Source organism: Tetrao urogallus (genome assembly GCF_951394365.1).
Source record: "Tetrao urogallus genome assembly, chromosome: 1".
Lineage (NCBI taxonomy): Eukaryota > Metazoa > Chordata > Aves > Galliformes > Phasianidae > Tetrao > Tetrao urogallus.
Window position 1 is genome coordinate 106,188,610 of NC_136813.1, and position 16,714 is coordinate 106,205,323.

Here is a 16,714-nt window from a genome sequence, read left to right on the forward strand (position 1 = left end):
GCAGACAATTAAAACAGAAGCTGGAAAAGGTATATTGCTAATGCTTTGTTCCATGCTTATCTGCAGAACTTCTGATCTCCAAAAATGAGTGTCCTGCTACTTGAGAGGATTAAACTCACTTGCTGCAATCCATTTTCTCTCTCTCTCTACTGGAAAGGGCAGGAAAACCAGGACTAGCAAAAGTACTAATGGCTGACTGCTATGCCATTCTTAATTACTGTATGCACAGCTGAGAGGAAAAACGTGAGTCAGACTTAAGCTGCCATCAGACAGTCAGATGTATCTTCAGTTTCCTGATAGATTACACGTAACATGTGCCATGTAAAAAGAGCAAAAAGGACCAGGTGCTTATTTCCACATCTCCAGTGTCCCCAGATATCTCTATAGAGCAATCTCAAGATTTTTTCTCTGATTTTTCTCCGATTCTCCTTTCCCCGAGGCTTGAACAAAAGGTGCTTGTTACTGCCATATACGCACTCCAGAATCAAATATTGTGACATCAGGGAGACATGCAAAGAAATTCCCACACTGAACAGTTTTTAGCCTAACATGCTTTTTAATGAAGATATCCAGCACATGTTTTATTCCAGCAAAATAGCTTTCAAGTTATATGACTGAAGGCACATGTTTGTAAATCCATGGGGCAAGATTTGACACTCTTGTGTAGACACCAGGAAAATTTGGTCTTCCACATCCATAACCCCAGCTAACAATGCCAGTCAAAAACCATTTTCCATCTTCATTGCTTTGACATGACAATGGCCCACCAGAATCACCCTGAAAAAAAAAAAAAAAAAAAAGAGAGTTGCATGCATTTAAAATCTGGAAAATTAAAAATGGGACAAAGTTCAATGGGTGATATTTTTCCTGACGAATTCCAACAGTGATTATATTTTCCCATCTGTATACTTCTAACTTTAGAATTCTTTGCTTTGTTTTTCCTCTTCTTGAAGCAGATGGGATTGCACAGTTCTACCAAAGTTTACTTTTTCACAGGAGAGAGAGCTAGCTGGCACTCTTTAAAAGGTATTAGGATGCTACTTTGTGAATTTGAAACATAAATCATAAAATTTACTTTCCAGTCTCAAAGCTAAACCCAGAATCTGCTACTAAATATGTATATCCATTTAGAGGTTACACACCTCAGGACACCAAATACCAAGCCTTTTCTTTTTTAAATAAAACTGTGATCATTGTGTTTAACATGCAATATCACTTTTTTCAAATTAAAAGCAAATGAAACAGATTGAATATATTAATATTTAGTTTTTCTTCACAAAAAACAACCACCCCCTCCCCCCCAACTAACTGTTGTCTTATAGTAGATATAAGTGAGTAGACAATATTTAAAGGTACACAGTGCCTAAAAATATGACAGTAGCTCAAGCAAAAGATATGCCACTGTTTGGGGAAAGTCTCTTGAATCAACTTTAAACTTTCCTGAAAAACTCAGCTGTAGACATAACTTCTCTGAAACAACTGCTAGCAAATTGAGCTTTGCCAAATCAGTGGATGTAAAAGATGATTTCCAGAAGCAAAACCTGAGTTGGAAAGATTTAAATGTTTGCAAGGGGATGCTTTCTTTCCATGCACATTTTTTTTGCTAGAATCAGTGAACTATTTTGCTTTAACTTTTAAAGGACCACAGCCTGGTCTGGTGATTGGTGACCCTGCACAGAGCAGGGGGGTTGAAACTAGATGATCATTATGGTCCTTTTCAACCCAGGCCATTCTATGATTCTGTGATATGATTCTGCAACATTCAGGTAGGAAGGCATACCAGTAGATTACCTAGTAAAGCCACCTGCTACCCAAAGCACAATCATCTTGAATTGTCTCACAAAATTAAATATTTAACTTTTAAGATCCATCTTTCATCCTTGACCACTAAGAAATTTATAGAGATAAACATTTAAATTTCTCTTTAATTACTGGGACAAAAAAAAACTGGAACAGCAGTAATTTTCATAAAACAGAACTCCTACAATTCTCTCAGCTCTAAAAACTGCCCAACGTATTGAGACATGGCAGAAATTCACCCCCAGGACGTTGAATTATGCCTTTCACTAGTTCTGTCTTCATTGGCCAGAGAGATAAGCAAAGAAACAAATTCTCCAGTTAATGAAAATGATTTTTGACGTCAGTGGTCTCACAGCCTGCTAGCAAACAGCTGGTACTTGATATTCCACAGAAAACCCTCAGACACTTCTTGCCACAAGAGCCACTATGGTGTCTTACTTCTATATAGTGAAATCTAGAATATCTTGAAGGTACCAAATCATCATCATAAAAAACAGCAATTTCATCTGCTAAAACAAATGAAAATTCAGAACTTCACTTATTATTTTACAGCACTGCCAGAAATATTATGCATTTGAAAGTTTATATCTAGATGACTGCATCTTATCTGACTGCCCTGTAGTCATACACCAGAGAAAAGAATCCAGAACAAAAGTCAAGGTAGGTTCTCAGTTTCTTCTTCAGCTGAGAGACCCTCTTGCCAGAAATAGCCTACCTTCACCACACTACTATGTGCAAATTCTCTGGACCTAGGCTTGCAACTGAAGTGTCACAATCCTATTCACGCCCATCAAGCAGCAAATCTCTGAGAATACCCAAATTGCAGACTGGTTGATAGCTCTTTTACATAGCTGTGCTTCAGTAAGACAAGGCAACTTGCCAGTCAGTTCTTATGCCTCATCATGCGACAAAGAAAGACAAAATAAACTTGTGAGTTGTATTGAAATACATACTTTGCACCCATCTCTTCTTCCAGACATTAATCCTGCACAAAACATTCTGGCTGTGATGATTCCATATGTGGAATGACACAATGTTTGGTCAATAATTTCTACCTCTGCTTTCTGAAGAATTGCAGCACCTTCATCATCTGGAAAACAAATTGAAAGGAAGATGATTCAACAGAGCTTAACATATTACTTATCCATTGAAAGCAAAGCCATAAAGACTTCAGAAAATACTGCATATATGTTTGAACTCTAAGCTATTCCAAATAGCCAACTATCAGAGTAAGGAAAGCCACTTCTAAGTATCATGCATCTATATAATGTGACCTTGGCCTTTTAACAAGATTAACCAAAAAGCCTTTTGTAATATCTTTTGTAAAAAGCCTCAAGATTTCCTTGTTCCTTTTTTTTTTTCCTCCCCTCCCACTTTGGAAAGAAAATAGGACTTCCTAAAGGTATTTGGACTATAATAAGATAGATTTGCAATCAGAGTTGTCACCACCATGGAGCCTAACCACCACTACATGCAGCCAGTGTACCATCACTCCATCCTTTCCCTCAACTCTTCTCTCTGATATTGTATGGCCACAAAGAGGGACAAAGGGTACCAGCATTTGTGACAAGGAAAAGGCAGTTTGAGACAAGGTGATGAGAGGGCCAGGCCTTGCGCCTGACACAGAGCAGCTCACTGTTATGTGGGGCATGCACTCTGTCGGTAGTACGACCATTTTATCACACCACATCCCGAGGATGAGCTGGTGCCTCACAGGCAGGTCAGCATCTCGGGACTGTTCAGCCTGCAGAGGCTGAAGGCAGGAGGCCTTAATTTAATTTCCTTGCAGCAGGCAAGGAAAAGTCCATTTAGGCACTTAATGCACCTCCAAGAGTAACAAAGTGGAAAAATGATGCTGTATGACTCAGAGGAAGTGCAGCTTCCTGTAAGTTTTAGCTAGCTGAAGCACTCAGGTCTTCCAGATCCACAGGAGTGGTAGCCAATTTTCCTGAGCAAATGAAGGTATGTACATACCAGAACCTACTTCCAGAGGGAAGCAAATTGAAAACATTACAATTTTGTGCATGCCTCAGAAGCAGAGGCAGGTATCCTGCACACAAACCTGCAGCTGAGGATATTAAACTCACCCACTTCCTGCTTTTGGCCCCAACCTGTTATCCAGCACTTCTCACCACTGCGAACTTTGTGCGAGAAAGGAGGTACGCAGATTGGCTGAATGACATGGCTCATTGTATCTGGCCATGGCTTGCTCAGCTGCAGCAACGCAATGTCATAGTCATAGTTCCTGCTGTTGTAGTATTCGTGCACAATGATCCGCCTCACTGCAGATACAAACTTTGCACGGCCTTGTATTCGCATCCCCAAGTGAGCACGCCACGCTCTGGGGTCAGCCAGCCTGGTTGGAAACAATAACACACACCAAATCTTCAAAAACATGCTCCAAAACGCACAATCTACCCCAGCAGTGGGACATGCAAAAGGAGGGCACATCATCCTTCAGTCCAGTTCAAACTGGAAGCTAAAGGTGTTTCAAGACATTAGCAATGTCTAGGAAGAGTTAGGAGGGAAGACTGCTTACTTGCTCCCTTGAAAGCAGTGAGCTGCAGATATAAGCCATTCTTTTGATATCACTGATGCCCCACAGTACGCAGCTCCCACAAAATGGAGGCTGACCTGCCAGGGCCATTCACCCTCCTTAGTGTTTGTACCACCCACAATCCGAGAGATGAGATTGCCACTCTTGCTGCTGCCGCAACCTGCAAGAGGTATTTCAAGTTATTGTTTCTATCCCATGAGAGTGCTTTCCACATAGGGTATGAAATAATCACAGAATCACAGAACTGCAAGGGTTGGAAAAGACCTCAAGAGCTCATCAAGTCCAACTCCCCTGCTGAAGCAGGTACTCTACAAAACATATTAAAATACAACATTATTTGAAGTTCATTTCCTTATCCTGCTTTAATCAGAGAACTCCTATATTCAATACTCTGCTCCTGAAACAAGAAGTGGCACCATAAATAAGGCACTGGCATGGGTAAGTTTATTTTCTAGCTCTGCCATAGAAGTTGGATTCAGCCTTTCTTGTGTCAGAAATGTCGGAGCATCCATTGATTTAACAAGCAGCACAATTAATACGGTAAAACAGACAACTCAATCTCTTTCTCTTACTATTAGTCCTGACCTGAAAGGAGTCCTTGTGGTAAGTTCAGTAGTACCTACACACTTATTTCCAGCAAAAACAGTGGGAATGGTGTGGTTACAGTAATAGCTACGTATGTGTAGTTTCGTCATCTAATACCTCAGAAACCAAGTGGTTAAAAAATTACTTTGCTTGGAGACAGTTGAAGGTCTGAAAGCGTTGTATATTACCAAGTCTGAAGTGATCAAGCCATGCCTCAGCACAAAAAGCTTTGCACTAATTCAGAGAGCGATGGAGAAAGACCTGTCTGCAGGACCTTGTGCTTCTACTCTTGTGTGCACATAAAGCCTCTGCTCAGCAGTTTTATTACCATGTTCCCAAAGGCTGATACCAGCGCTTCCCAGCACACAACCAAAGAATCAGAAGCAGCATTAGTGTTTAAAAAAAAAAAAAAAAAAAGAGGAGGCACATGGCTTGTTAAGACATCATACTGCATCCAAGGCAGGTGCTGGCAGGTTTGACATACAGCTACTGTGGCAGGAGCAGCTGAAGTCAAAAAAAAAAAAACAAAAACAAAAACAACCAAAAAACCCCCAAAAAACTATAGGACATTCACTTAAAGAAAGTGAATCCTATCCCATTTTTATTCCTACAGCAGTAAGAATCACCTGTCTATTTTATAACAATACGAGCAAAAAGCTTGCACAGAGGTTTCTTTACAAAGGTTTGTGACTAGAATCTAGACTGATGCTGTGAAATACTGAGGTCTTTCCCACCAAGAGACAGAGAAGTTAACCATTTTTGTTTCTTACTTCACCTGTGTCACTCCTGAAGTCTCAATACACTCCAACTCCAACCAAAATACTTGACTCTGCTGCAGCAGTGAGAATATTGCTTACCAGCTGGCCATGTTCATTCTGCAGTTACCCTAGCTTCTCCACTGAAACTTCCCATACCTGTAAACCACACCTCCCACAGATACTGCAACCAGACATGACGTAAACTGATAGCTGACTGCTGTCCCACTATCACCAAGCAGATACAGTAAAAACCTCACTGCATGCTGCATGAGTAATACATACTCTAAAAGAGGAAGAAAGAAAGAGCTTTAAAATGGAAAATGTTCAAAGTACAAAACAGCAGGAGGGACTTACTGCAACTGCTTTCATCACTTCCATCAGTACAATCCACAGTCCCATCGCATTTTGCATTTTGTTTCTTAATGCATATGTTATTCCTGCACCTAAATGTGTGGTTGGTGCAAGGAATACCTGAAATAGTTGTGTGAGAAAAGAAATATGATTGTTGGAATGGCTTTACATGCAAACACACAGCTGCACAGACAAAATTAATGTGTGTGTCAGTAGACTGGACAGAACATAGCAAAAAGCACTTTGCCTAGAATGGCTTAATCCAGTCTTTAAATTGAAGAAATTATTCAAGTAGAGCTGCATCTAAACTCGTGCCTGTACTAAGCTGGAGGTGCCTTTGTACATAGATTGCCATTCATCTGTTCCCAGAGGATTAGTGAACATAAATATACTAGCAAAAACATGCCAATAGAGTAAGCGCTAGGCAAAGAAAGGAATACCCAGTACTCTGGAGTGGAACCTCTTTTATATCTCAGCATTATATAGAATGCAAACAAAAAAAATTGCAGTAGAAGCAATCTACTAATTGTATCCAATAATACTTCATTCCCCAAGAGTTTTTTTCTCCATGCCTCACAATAAGGGACATCACTCTAAGGAATCTATTTTTCTTCTCCATAGACAGAAATATGCTGTGACCATTTACACGGATTGTCAAAGTTAAGCACCTCATAAACATTACAACTCTTTAAAAGTGTTACTTGCAGCTCTTGCTAGTGGGGTTCCCTTTCATATGCCAGTTTGTCCATTTGTTCTGAGAAGTTAAAGAAAAGACTGTCTCAAACCATTCATGTTCTGCCAAACACAAAACTTCCAAGGCATTTTAAAAGCGTTGGCCTTATAACTCTGAAGACAGTTCCAAAGAAACAATCCTTTTTCTTGATATTTTACATATGGTAAAACGAGTCCAAGAAATAATTTGCCAAAGATTTTACTTGAAGGAGATAAAATCTGGGAATTAAATCCCTAGATCCAAATCCTGGACCCACAGTAGTTAGTTCTCATGTTTCATTTCGCTGAAACAGATGTTCATGAGTTCACAAAAATACCACAACAATTTAGATCAGTAACTACTTGTTTACAAGCATAACAGAAAATTGAACAGAATTATAAAGCCTGTATTAGATTTGCCTCTTAACTCTTCATATACTGCATCTAGTATTCAAATCTGGATGGAGTAAATAATAGAACAAAAAGAACTGGAAAAAAAGGAACCAAGAGAGAAGCCTTACTGTTGGTGCAGTTCTGTTCATCTTCTCCATTCTCACAATCGTTTACTCCGTTGCAGACAAGCAAGTTATCCTGTATCGCAAAGCTGGAGTTACAGTTCCACTCAGGGACAACTTTAAAACATGAGTCAAGTCAGTTACAGAAGCATTATCACAATGCTAACACTACGGTTCTGACCATGTCCAGGTATCACTGTCATAGCTTCACTGCACTCTACTAGGATGATTTTAAGTGCCACATTACACACGGAGAAAATAAAGTGCAAAAGACTTCAGTAACCTATGCAAGTTCACACAGTGCCCCAGGTGGAATGGCTGGTGCTCTTTCAACCATAGGCATTTATTACCACTCTCATCTACTGTGTCCAACACAATTTGCCATTCCTATGTGAAAATAAAATAATTACACCTGAAATAGAACAGAACTTCATGTTTATCAAGCATTTATCACAGGAAAAAAACCTAAAAAACAATCTCTTAGAACCATTTTTCCATATTAATTTTTTTCCTCTTGCTTTTCAATAACATACCTTCTCCATTCCTAGTTTCTTTTGTAAAATCCTCAAGAGACCAAATGATGGCCTGAACCTGGACACAGAAAGTTGGAAACATCTTTCTTTTTTTCTCCTAAAAGAATTTTCAGCTTTTTTTAGTTTGCCTCATAAGACCAGAGAATACATTCAGTGGGTTTTGTAGTCCAGATCTCTGATAAGTGAATACAAACCACAGAAGAGTTCATCACTTTCATCGAAGCAGTTGTTTACCCCATCACAGCGCTGCATCTGCTGGATGCATAAACCAGTAGAACACTTGAAATATCCAGGTGGACATGCTGGAGGTTTAAAAAAAAAAAAAAAAAAAAAAAAAAAAGCAAGAATTTTTAATTGCACACCAGTTAGAACAAGTGGTTGGTTATTCAGCATACTGCATTCATCACCTAGCGCTCTTTGTAGTAACGAGAAGATTGCAAACAAAACTTTGGCAATGAAAACAGGAAAAGCAGACTTCAATTGACTGATATTAATCATCCAATAAATTAAAGTGGATGATCTCACATTATTTCGGATTTTATTAAATAGGAAGGAAATAGCAAACAGAGCTACTCGTGCAGGCAGAATGAAATGCAAGGCTTCAGGAGTTCACCAGGATTACTGCATATGCATGCTCTGGCCATACAGGAAGTTTTATGGACTGTGCAGAAGAGAACACATTCTATATGTACAGGAAACCAGAGCATGCTGCACACGATCATAAACCTTAGCCACGTAGCCTTGACAAGCTAGAAAAGATTCATGGTTTGCTGGATACTTAGCTTAGAAAGATTAGCAGTGAAAAATTAATATCAACACAGTTTCCAGCATAAACATCATTAAGTCTAACCAAACATAATAAGTTCTACTTCATAGGGCTAAAAATGCAGAGATAGATTGAAAAAGAAAAATTGATCTTACGCTGGCTGATGTTATAGCTGCCATACTCCACCAGAAGGGGCTTCTCTGACACCTTTGAACTGCACTGAAGCTCAACATTAACAGCAGAGCTTGCAACGTGGAAGACTGTTTGGTGATCAACATAGAAACCACAGTACCTAAAAAGATCAATAGATTTCTACAACAACCTGCATCAAAATTACCTTACATCCAATTTAAACATCAGCATCACTGATATTCAACAATACATGCTAGCATACCTTAATTAAGAACCAAAATCTGGAACAGCATCCAAATTCCCTAAACATTAGTATATAATCAATGAATATACTGATGTTATAATTACGAAATAAACAAGAGTTTTGGCTAAGCAGGTTATTATGCCAAAAAGAGAATAGACAGAGTGCTTATCATTGTCCTGGGCTCACTGTAAAACTCCAAAGGGGGCTATCTCTAGAAAGAGATTCTTTCCCACTGGTAGCCAGCTCTTAAATGGTCTAGGAGAGGTGGATCCAGGCTCCACCCATTCCAGCAGCACAGGAGAATTGCCTTCACCTGTGCTCCCGTGGCTGACTCATTGCTCATCTCAGGTGATCAGAGGTTCAGGCCGTGATTCAGCAGTTCCCATACAACTAGTGATCCTTAATTTCTCAGTACAATAACCTCTACGCATGCAAGCGGAATGTTTTACCAGAAATTCAAGAGCACTGGAAATGTAATGAAGAAATTTATTGCCAAACACAGTACTTCCATCACCACTGCTGCTAACTTGTTTCAAAAGATCTGAATTCTTGGGAAGACACAAGCAGTTTGGTGTGAAGGGAAATATCATACAGTGGAGAGCCAAGTTTAGCTGCTCTCATTTTAAGGAACGCCTCTAAAGAAGGGTGCAGAGTTTTATCAGGATGAAATTGGTCTGACAATTTTGGTGGTAGAGTAAAAAAGATGTAGAGAAACTGAAAACATTTCTTCTTATAATAATAATAAGAATAGGTGAACGGTTGGACTGGGTGATCTTTTAGGTCTTTTCCAACCTTAGTGATTCTATGATTCTATGTAGGAGCTATTGGGAATAGGTGAACGGTTGGACTGGGTGATCTTTTAGGTCTTTTCCAACCTTAGTGATTCTATGATTCTACGTAGGAGCTATTGGGAATAGGTGAACGGTTGGACTGGGTGATCTTTTAGGTCTTTTCCAACCTTAGTGATTCTATGATTCTATGATTATCCGCTCATCTTTCATTCATCATTAAAACTGCAGAATTTAACTTTTGAAATTCATATCTTCAAATATCTATTCTAGATGAAGAAGTACTCTGGATATATATCTAACTTTGAGCTATTATTTGGCAAATAATTTCCTTGTACTTCTCAAGTATCCCTTAACTCAGAGAAACCTAAAAGCTCACAGATCCCAAGAAACATTTAATCCATTCATTGCCACTTTCATCAAAGATGCCAAGAATGTTGCAGCAGGCATTTAGATGCTACTCTAGCTACGGAGGAAATAATAGTAATAATAATAATGAAAAAGAAACCTACCCTCTTTAAAAGGAAGATGTTGCTGGATAGGATTTAAAAACTGGATACAATTTTGCATGTGGTAAAACTGACAGTTTAGGCTGTACTACAAGTAGAGCTAAAGTTTCCCTCTGTCTGAACAACAGTGAATAATACCAAATACATCACTTACGAGAAAACCATGTGGCTTCAAGTCTCTTGTCAAAAAGAGTACTTATTAGTCTAAATAGACAGAAAAGCAAAAGCATCTGTAATAGTTCTTAGCACGTTTAGCATATGCATTTTCTTGACAGCAGTGAGAAGCCACATAGTATGTTTAAAGTGAACTCGAATGCAAAATGAGTTATTTTATTGTTAAATAGACTGATGCAGTCGTACCCAAAGGTAAGTTTTTCTCTTGTTTATTTTTGCAATGCAGAAAGGATAGCTGAGAATGGAGGGAAACTACAGCATTTCTTCAGAGCAGCACTTCACATCAATAAACGCAGGCAACCTCTCTGTCAGTGAGAATTTTAGCTAAAGCACTTTATTAATTGCAAATCCTCCAACCAGGCAAAGCAACATATTCTGTATAACCCCTGGGAAAAAGACAAGGATTGAATGTAACCACACAGTTCTTGTCTCTGGTTGCATGAAGCTGACTCGAGAAGTCAGAAGAAACCTCATCTGCACCATCTTCATAAATATAAACATGAAGAATGGAATTATGTTTTAAGCTGCCATTTCAGGGAGCTGAAGAGTTGGTGTTCTCTTTTTTGTTTGCTCACAAAAAATTGAGAGCATGCGCTGTTTTGTAGTTCTTCAAAACTAACCCCTGAATATATTTCTGAGGGTCACACTCTGACATTTGATTCTGTGAAATATTTAATGAATAGGCTTATTTAAAAGTGAGTCTTTCATGGAGAAAATTCTTGCAATATGAACTCATCATCAGATTTTGCCTTTATTTAATCCGTCTCTCAGCAACCTCTAAAACTTCAATTTCTTCCACTTATTTCATAAAGACCAAGAGAAACCTACAAAAACACACCATGTTGTCTGTTTTTACCAGCTTTTTTTCATGCCTGTGTCATTGGGCCACCAATTCCCATGAAGATACAATGTCAGTAGCTTCAGGCAAACTGAATCATCTCTACAGAAGTACAACCTGGTATCAAAGAATAAGGAAATGTTTCTTCCTCTACTTGTAGTTTTAGTAATGAGTTCAGAAATTCGCTTTCAAATCTGATCTTACTGATGTTTCCATTTGAACAATTTTAAAAAAATTAGAATTCAACCTCCCAAATTTAGCCTTGCCTCATCATTCACTGACCTAAAGATGATTTTAAAAATTATAGAAGAAATGGGTGGAAAATAGCAATATTGATGTAAATAAAAAGCATTTAAAAATGGCATACCTTGACAGCCCACCTCTGTGGTTTCTCTTTCAAAAGCCAGTGACTGGAATGAGGAAGGAGTTTATTTCCAATAAGCTCATTGTAGTACCTTTCACTGATAACTCAATTAAGTTTGGTGTCATGAGCAATCATGGAGTTTACTTATACTTAAAAGTGTTTCTACAGTCACCCTAGACTTACATCAGGGTCTACTGGACATTCATCTTCACCCACACTTCTCATTTCTTTCTCCCCAGTGAAAACCAAGGGCATTTTCAGCCTCCTGAAGCTTTTCATTAGATTCTTCTTTATTTTTTTTTTTAACGTGCTATTTATGAAAGTTCAGTTGCGTCATCAACCATAGTGAAAAAAGAATCATAAGAGACACAAGTGAATTATTTGTCTTAGTGTAAACTCTCAAAGGACCCATGGTAGTGATAACAAAGTTTATATTGGTAGTGTTTGTTTAACAATGTATGCAGAAGTACTTACATGTGTTCATTAATTTTCCACCATCCTCGTTCACAGCCTTTAATATTCTTCTCACTGATGGTATAGTTATGAAACTTCAGAGCTATACCAAGGTTCTTCTGTGGAGTCTGTTGTGAGTAAGAAGGACAGTGCAAGGCAGCTTCCTTTTCCTTTTGTGAACATAGCTCATGATAGACTTCTGAATTATCTCAGCAATTACAGTGCTCGGCAGTGCCAAGCTCTGGGAGCTGTGCTGACTTCCCTGACTCAACATCCAGCACCTGAGACACCTGGCAGCTATTAGCCCTCAGTCAAAGCAAAGGCTGGCAAAGGGCCACCACAGCTGCAGGCTTTCTTCTCCTCTAACCAACAGCCCTTTCATCTTCAAAAAGCCACTGTCCATAGATAGAAGGCAGCTTTTGTGTCAAGATCAAAGCATTCAAATGCATCCAAATTTACTTGCACAGGGACAGACAGCCACAGTGGATTGTTAGCAAAGACACTGCACCTGTGCCACCTTTGAAATGCTAGGAGTTATTTCAACAATAACATGGTAGCTTTTTCTGACATGTTCAGTCAAGGACTTGCTAACATTATGGAAAATATTTTAAGCCTAGCAGTATCATAAGAGCTAATTGTAGCTTCCTTTATTAAAACAAACAGAACTTTTTAAGAAACACTGCTGCCTCTTGCAAAAGCAAGGGCTGAGTCACAGCAAGAATTAAGAAATGAAGATTTTTCCTCCTTTCTTACAGAAAATACATAACGCGGAAAATTTCAATATCAAACTACAGGGAAATTAAACTGTTTTGAGAAAAAAAAACACAGACAACTCCCAAGACTTATGTTGGCAAACTGTACTTCAGAAGTTCAGGCTTAAGTTTAGCAAAAAGGTCATCACCATAATTTTCCAGAGGAGAAAAAAGCTGCAGATCTTGGCTAGCTAGACATCTCTCAAACTGGTACAATTCAACATGGGTAACTAGTAGCTAAAGTAGGAAGATGGGCAGAGTAGAACACATTTTATTCATTATCCCGTTCTCACAGAAAAATTTGTGATTACAAACAAGTACCAGAAAATTTCCCCAAAATCTCAATCTTGCCATTTGTTTTATTTTCCCAATTTGGACAGCTGATCTTGCTACAAAAGAGGATGTAGTAATACATTTTATTTATAACTTTAGTAACACCACCCCATCATCAAAATCATCCAGAAACCCAAGAAGAGCTAAGGCAGAATATAAGTTTGTGCATTTGAAGGTCAACAAAGAAGAAACATTAAAACAAACTGTGATTTTTGGGATTTGAACTACTAAAAAAGACTAAAGTTTACCATAGTCAATCACAGGATGATTGTAATACACTAACTTGACTTGACTGTGAAGGGCAAAACATAAACCAAAGATTATCTCACAGCAGAAAAATCTACTATCAGATTTTCTTGGATAACTGGAAAGACTAATGTCATCAGAAAATGCGTAATAAAATTATCTTAATCAAAATAAACTTCAAATTACTTGTGTTCAGGAAAGTGGCTGAAAAAATAAGTAGAAGGATTCTAAAACAAAGTAGTCTGTGGGATTGCATTGTTTGAACAGACTAACTTACAAGAGAACAATCCAATTTATTACGCATAATGAAAATAGACTGAAAGAAATTATCAGAGAAGCAGCAATACTGGTGTGAGTAGAGGAAAAAGGTTCCTTTTTGTCCTCTTCATTTTCCCTCCAATTTGAGAAGTTTGAAAGAGGAGAAGAAATATTTAATTCCTACATTTTCTGCAGTGAAGCAATTCTGCAAGCTAAATGTCAAAATTTATTTCTTCTCAGCTCTTTATCTTTGTAATGAATCAGACAAGTTAGAGTGTTTGCTACATTAAGAATAAATGCACTGAAAACAAAACCAAGAGAGCACAGACAGCTATTTAGCATGCCGTTTCTAGGAACTGCCATATCTGTGAGGATGAAGATATCCTCTTCTCAATTGTTTCTGCTATATTTCCAGGCATTGTGCTCTCAAAACAAGTAACAGCACTCAGAAAGAAGCCTGTGTTACCTGGAAGTTCCATGCACAAAGACATTTTGGAGGGTAATAGCTTGGGTAATAAGGACTTGTGATTCTCCCTTCATAACCAATTTTCTCTTTTGTCACTATGGCTTTTCCACACCCTAGAGAAAAAAAAGAGGAGGCAAAAGATGGCAAACCATCTACTTCCAGCAAAGCTATTTAGTTAGCTACGCATTCAAGTCTTACCCATATTTCACTGTAAAACTGGACAGCTTAGGAATTACGTTCATGTGGTTTCAAGTTGTCATGAATTACCCCTTTCCAGTTTTGCAGACAGATAAGGGTTGTAAACTCTAAGCACTTGCTGAGATTCTGCTTGATGAGAGGTACATGCAACAGAGTAAGCTCATATCGCCCATTGGATATTCTAAGGCTGTCAGAAATGATTGCAAACTTAGGCTTTAGCTCAGAGGTTTGGGAACAACAATGTTTTTTCCTTCTTTAAAGAGAGCTCTTTACTGGGATGTTGACTTCTGTCTTAGCTCTGTGGGACCAGGAGAAAACAATATGAAGCACTATCAGCCTCCTGGAAGCCAAAACATGTTTTTATAACATATCAATGCATTTAGACAGTTTAAAAGCAAACAAAACCAAACAAGTAGCAACGTACCCTGAACATAAAGTTACTTATGATGCAAAATTAATCACGTGCTTTCACGATGGCATTTCAGTGCTTAATCACTCTCACCACTGAAAGTAAGCAGTGCCTTTTTGAGCAGCTTAATTGCAGCTTCATTTCCTCTTTTGGATTGCATTATACTTTTGTCTTTACGCTACAAGGGTGAGGTTCCTTATACTCTTTATCACTGTGACCGATTTCTTCAAGATTAAATCAACAAAAGGCAGAAGAGTTTTAATGAACAAGCATAACTGAGTCCTTTGTGTTACTGAGGAAGCAGAGACCAACAATCAAACGCAGACAGAGCTACTGAAGCTTTTCTCTCTCAAATTCTCAGTACTGAGTCCTTCCACCTTTAACGTTATCACCAAGACCCAAATAAAGAGAAAGGCCCGAGCACTGCCACATCTGGAATAACAACTCCACCTACTGGCATACTGCAGCTCTGACCTACTAAGTTCAATCAGTGCTGGCTCAGCTTTCTACACTCATATTTTGCGTAGACTGCTAATCTGAACAGCTGAAATTTCTCCTGAGCCACTTAACAATGCAGAGGAGATAAAGGAGAGATAGGAATGTAGGGAAATACTGAGATTCAGAATTGTAAGGAGTCATTTATTCGTAGCAAGGAACATGATAGCCACTTAGGGCTTTCAGGTAGAAAGAATACAATAAATGCATTTCCACGCATAACAAACTCACTTTCTTGTGTAATGACCTCAAAATAGCCATGGAATCCCTTCTGTTCCTTTACGTGTGCTGCCTTAAATATTACCAGCATCAGATTATTCGTGGACACAAGTGACACCAAGGAATCAGCTGGTTCGCAAGCCCTACGGGGGGCAGGGGGAGGAAGAAAAGAGTAATTTGCATCAGCAACAGGTCGTTCCCATTTTGAGTTTTTCCCTGCTGTGGTGCTCACGTACTTTAAAGCCTAGTTTAAAAAATCCATGCATTTAAACTCAGAAGTGCCTCTAATTAGACCAGTTAGAAACACCACTGATCTCTATTAACAGAAACTTAGAATGATTTAGGCTAGAGGACCTGAAAAGTCATTCTGTTTCAAACCCCCTGCTGTGAGCAGGGTTGCCAAGGATCCCATGCAACCCATCCTTGGGATGGGGCATCCACAAACTCTGGGCAGGCTGTGCCAGTACCTTATCACTCTTAGAGCAAGAAGTTTCTAACATCTAAGCTAAACATCTCTTTTAGTCTAAAGCCATTCCCTCTTGCCCTATCACTATCACACTGTGTAAAAACTTAGTCCCCCTCCTGCTCATAAGCTCCCTTCAAATACTGGAATGCCCCAGCGAGGTCTCACTAGAGCCTTCTCTTCTCCAAGATAAAGAAGCCCAACTTATGTGGAAGACAAGTTCTCTTACAGGAAAAAATTACGACATTTTCTTCCACTTAACATCTGCTTCCCACTGATAAAGAGAAAATTCCATCCATTAATGCACAAACTTTTCATATTTCATTATGCATGTGCAGATGCACTCTATTTGAAAAAATAAAGAAGAATCTGAAGAATATGTAACAATTTCTTTAACTTTTCCACCTCTTTACAGGGATAAAAAAAAAAAACTATTTTTGGTATTGTGTGCATAGCGATAAGAATATTTTAAACAAAGCAAAAAAAAAATCGTATGACAAATCCTCAGAAAAGATTTTCAATGAAATCTTAATGAGACTGTATACTTACCGATACAGTATCTTATGCTTGATTGGCATCAAAGAGTCATAAATAGTTAGTGAGTCAGTGATGCAGTTATCTGCTTCAATCTGAAGGGATACTACTGAAAGACGAATAAGATGGCCCACTAATGCTATCAGTTTCAGATAGCAGACTGTTCCCCCAGAGGTAGCATGGATATCCAGAGGAAAACGATCATGTAGACGATCAGCATGCAGATCATACATACAATTTGTTCCTGTGGAAACATCACATTG

At 38.6% G+C, this 16,714-nt stretch overlaps 1 protein-coding gene across 1 annotated transcript in view; it reads right to left on the minus strand.

Moving 5' to 3' along the window:
- Positions 1-606: 606 nt before the first annotated feature.
- Positions 607-16,714, minus strand: part of TMPRSS7 (transmembrane serine protease 7) — a gene marked incomplete at both ends in the record, with an annotated part of 30,683 nt that continues 14,575 nt past the window's right edge. Inside the window, 12 exons of the mRNA XM_079549691.1 lie at positions 607-777; positions 2,754-2,890; positions 3,888-4,156; positions 4,340-4,517; positions 6,055-6,171; positions 7,284-7,394; positions 8,005-8,112; positions 8,732-8,868; positions 12,100-12,206; positions 14,134-14,246; positions 15,467-15,597; positions 16,467-16,695. Of these exons, the coding sequence (XP_079405817.1) occupies positions 607-777; positions 2,754-2,890; positions 3,888-4,156; positions 4,340-4,517; positions 6,055-6,171; positions 7,284-7,394; positions 8,005-8,112; positions 8,732-8,868; positions 12,100-12,206; positions 14,134-14,246; positions 15,467-15,597; positions 16,467-16,695 (1,808 nt within the window). The remainder of the gene's footprint in view (positions 778-2,753; positions 2,891-3,887; positions 4,157-4,339; positions 4,518-6,054; positions 6,172-7,283; positions 7,395-8,004; positions 8,113-8,731; positions 8,869-12,099; positions 12,207-14,133; positions 14,247-15,466; positions 15,598-16,466; positions 16,696-16,714) is intronic.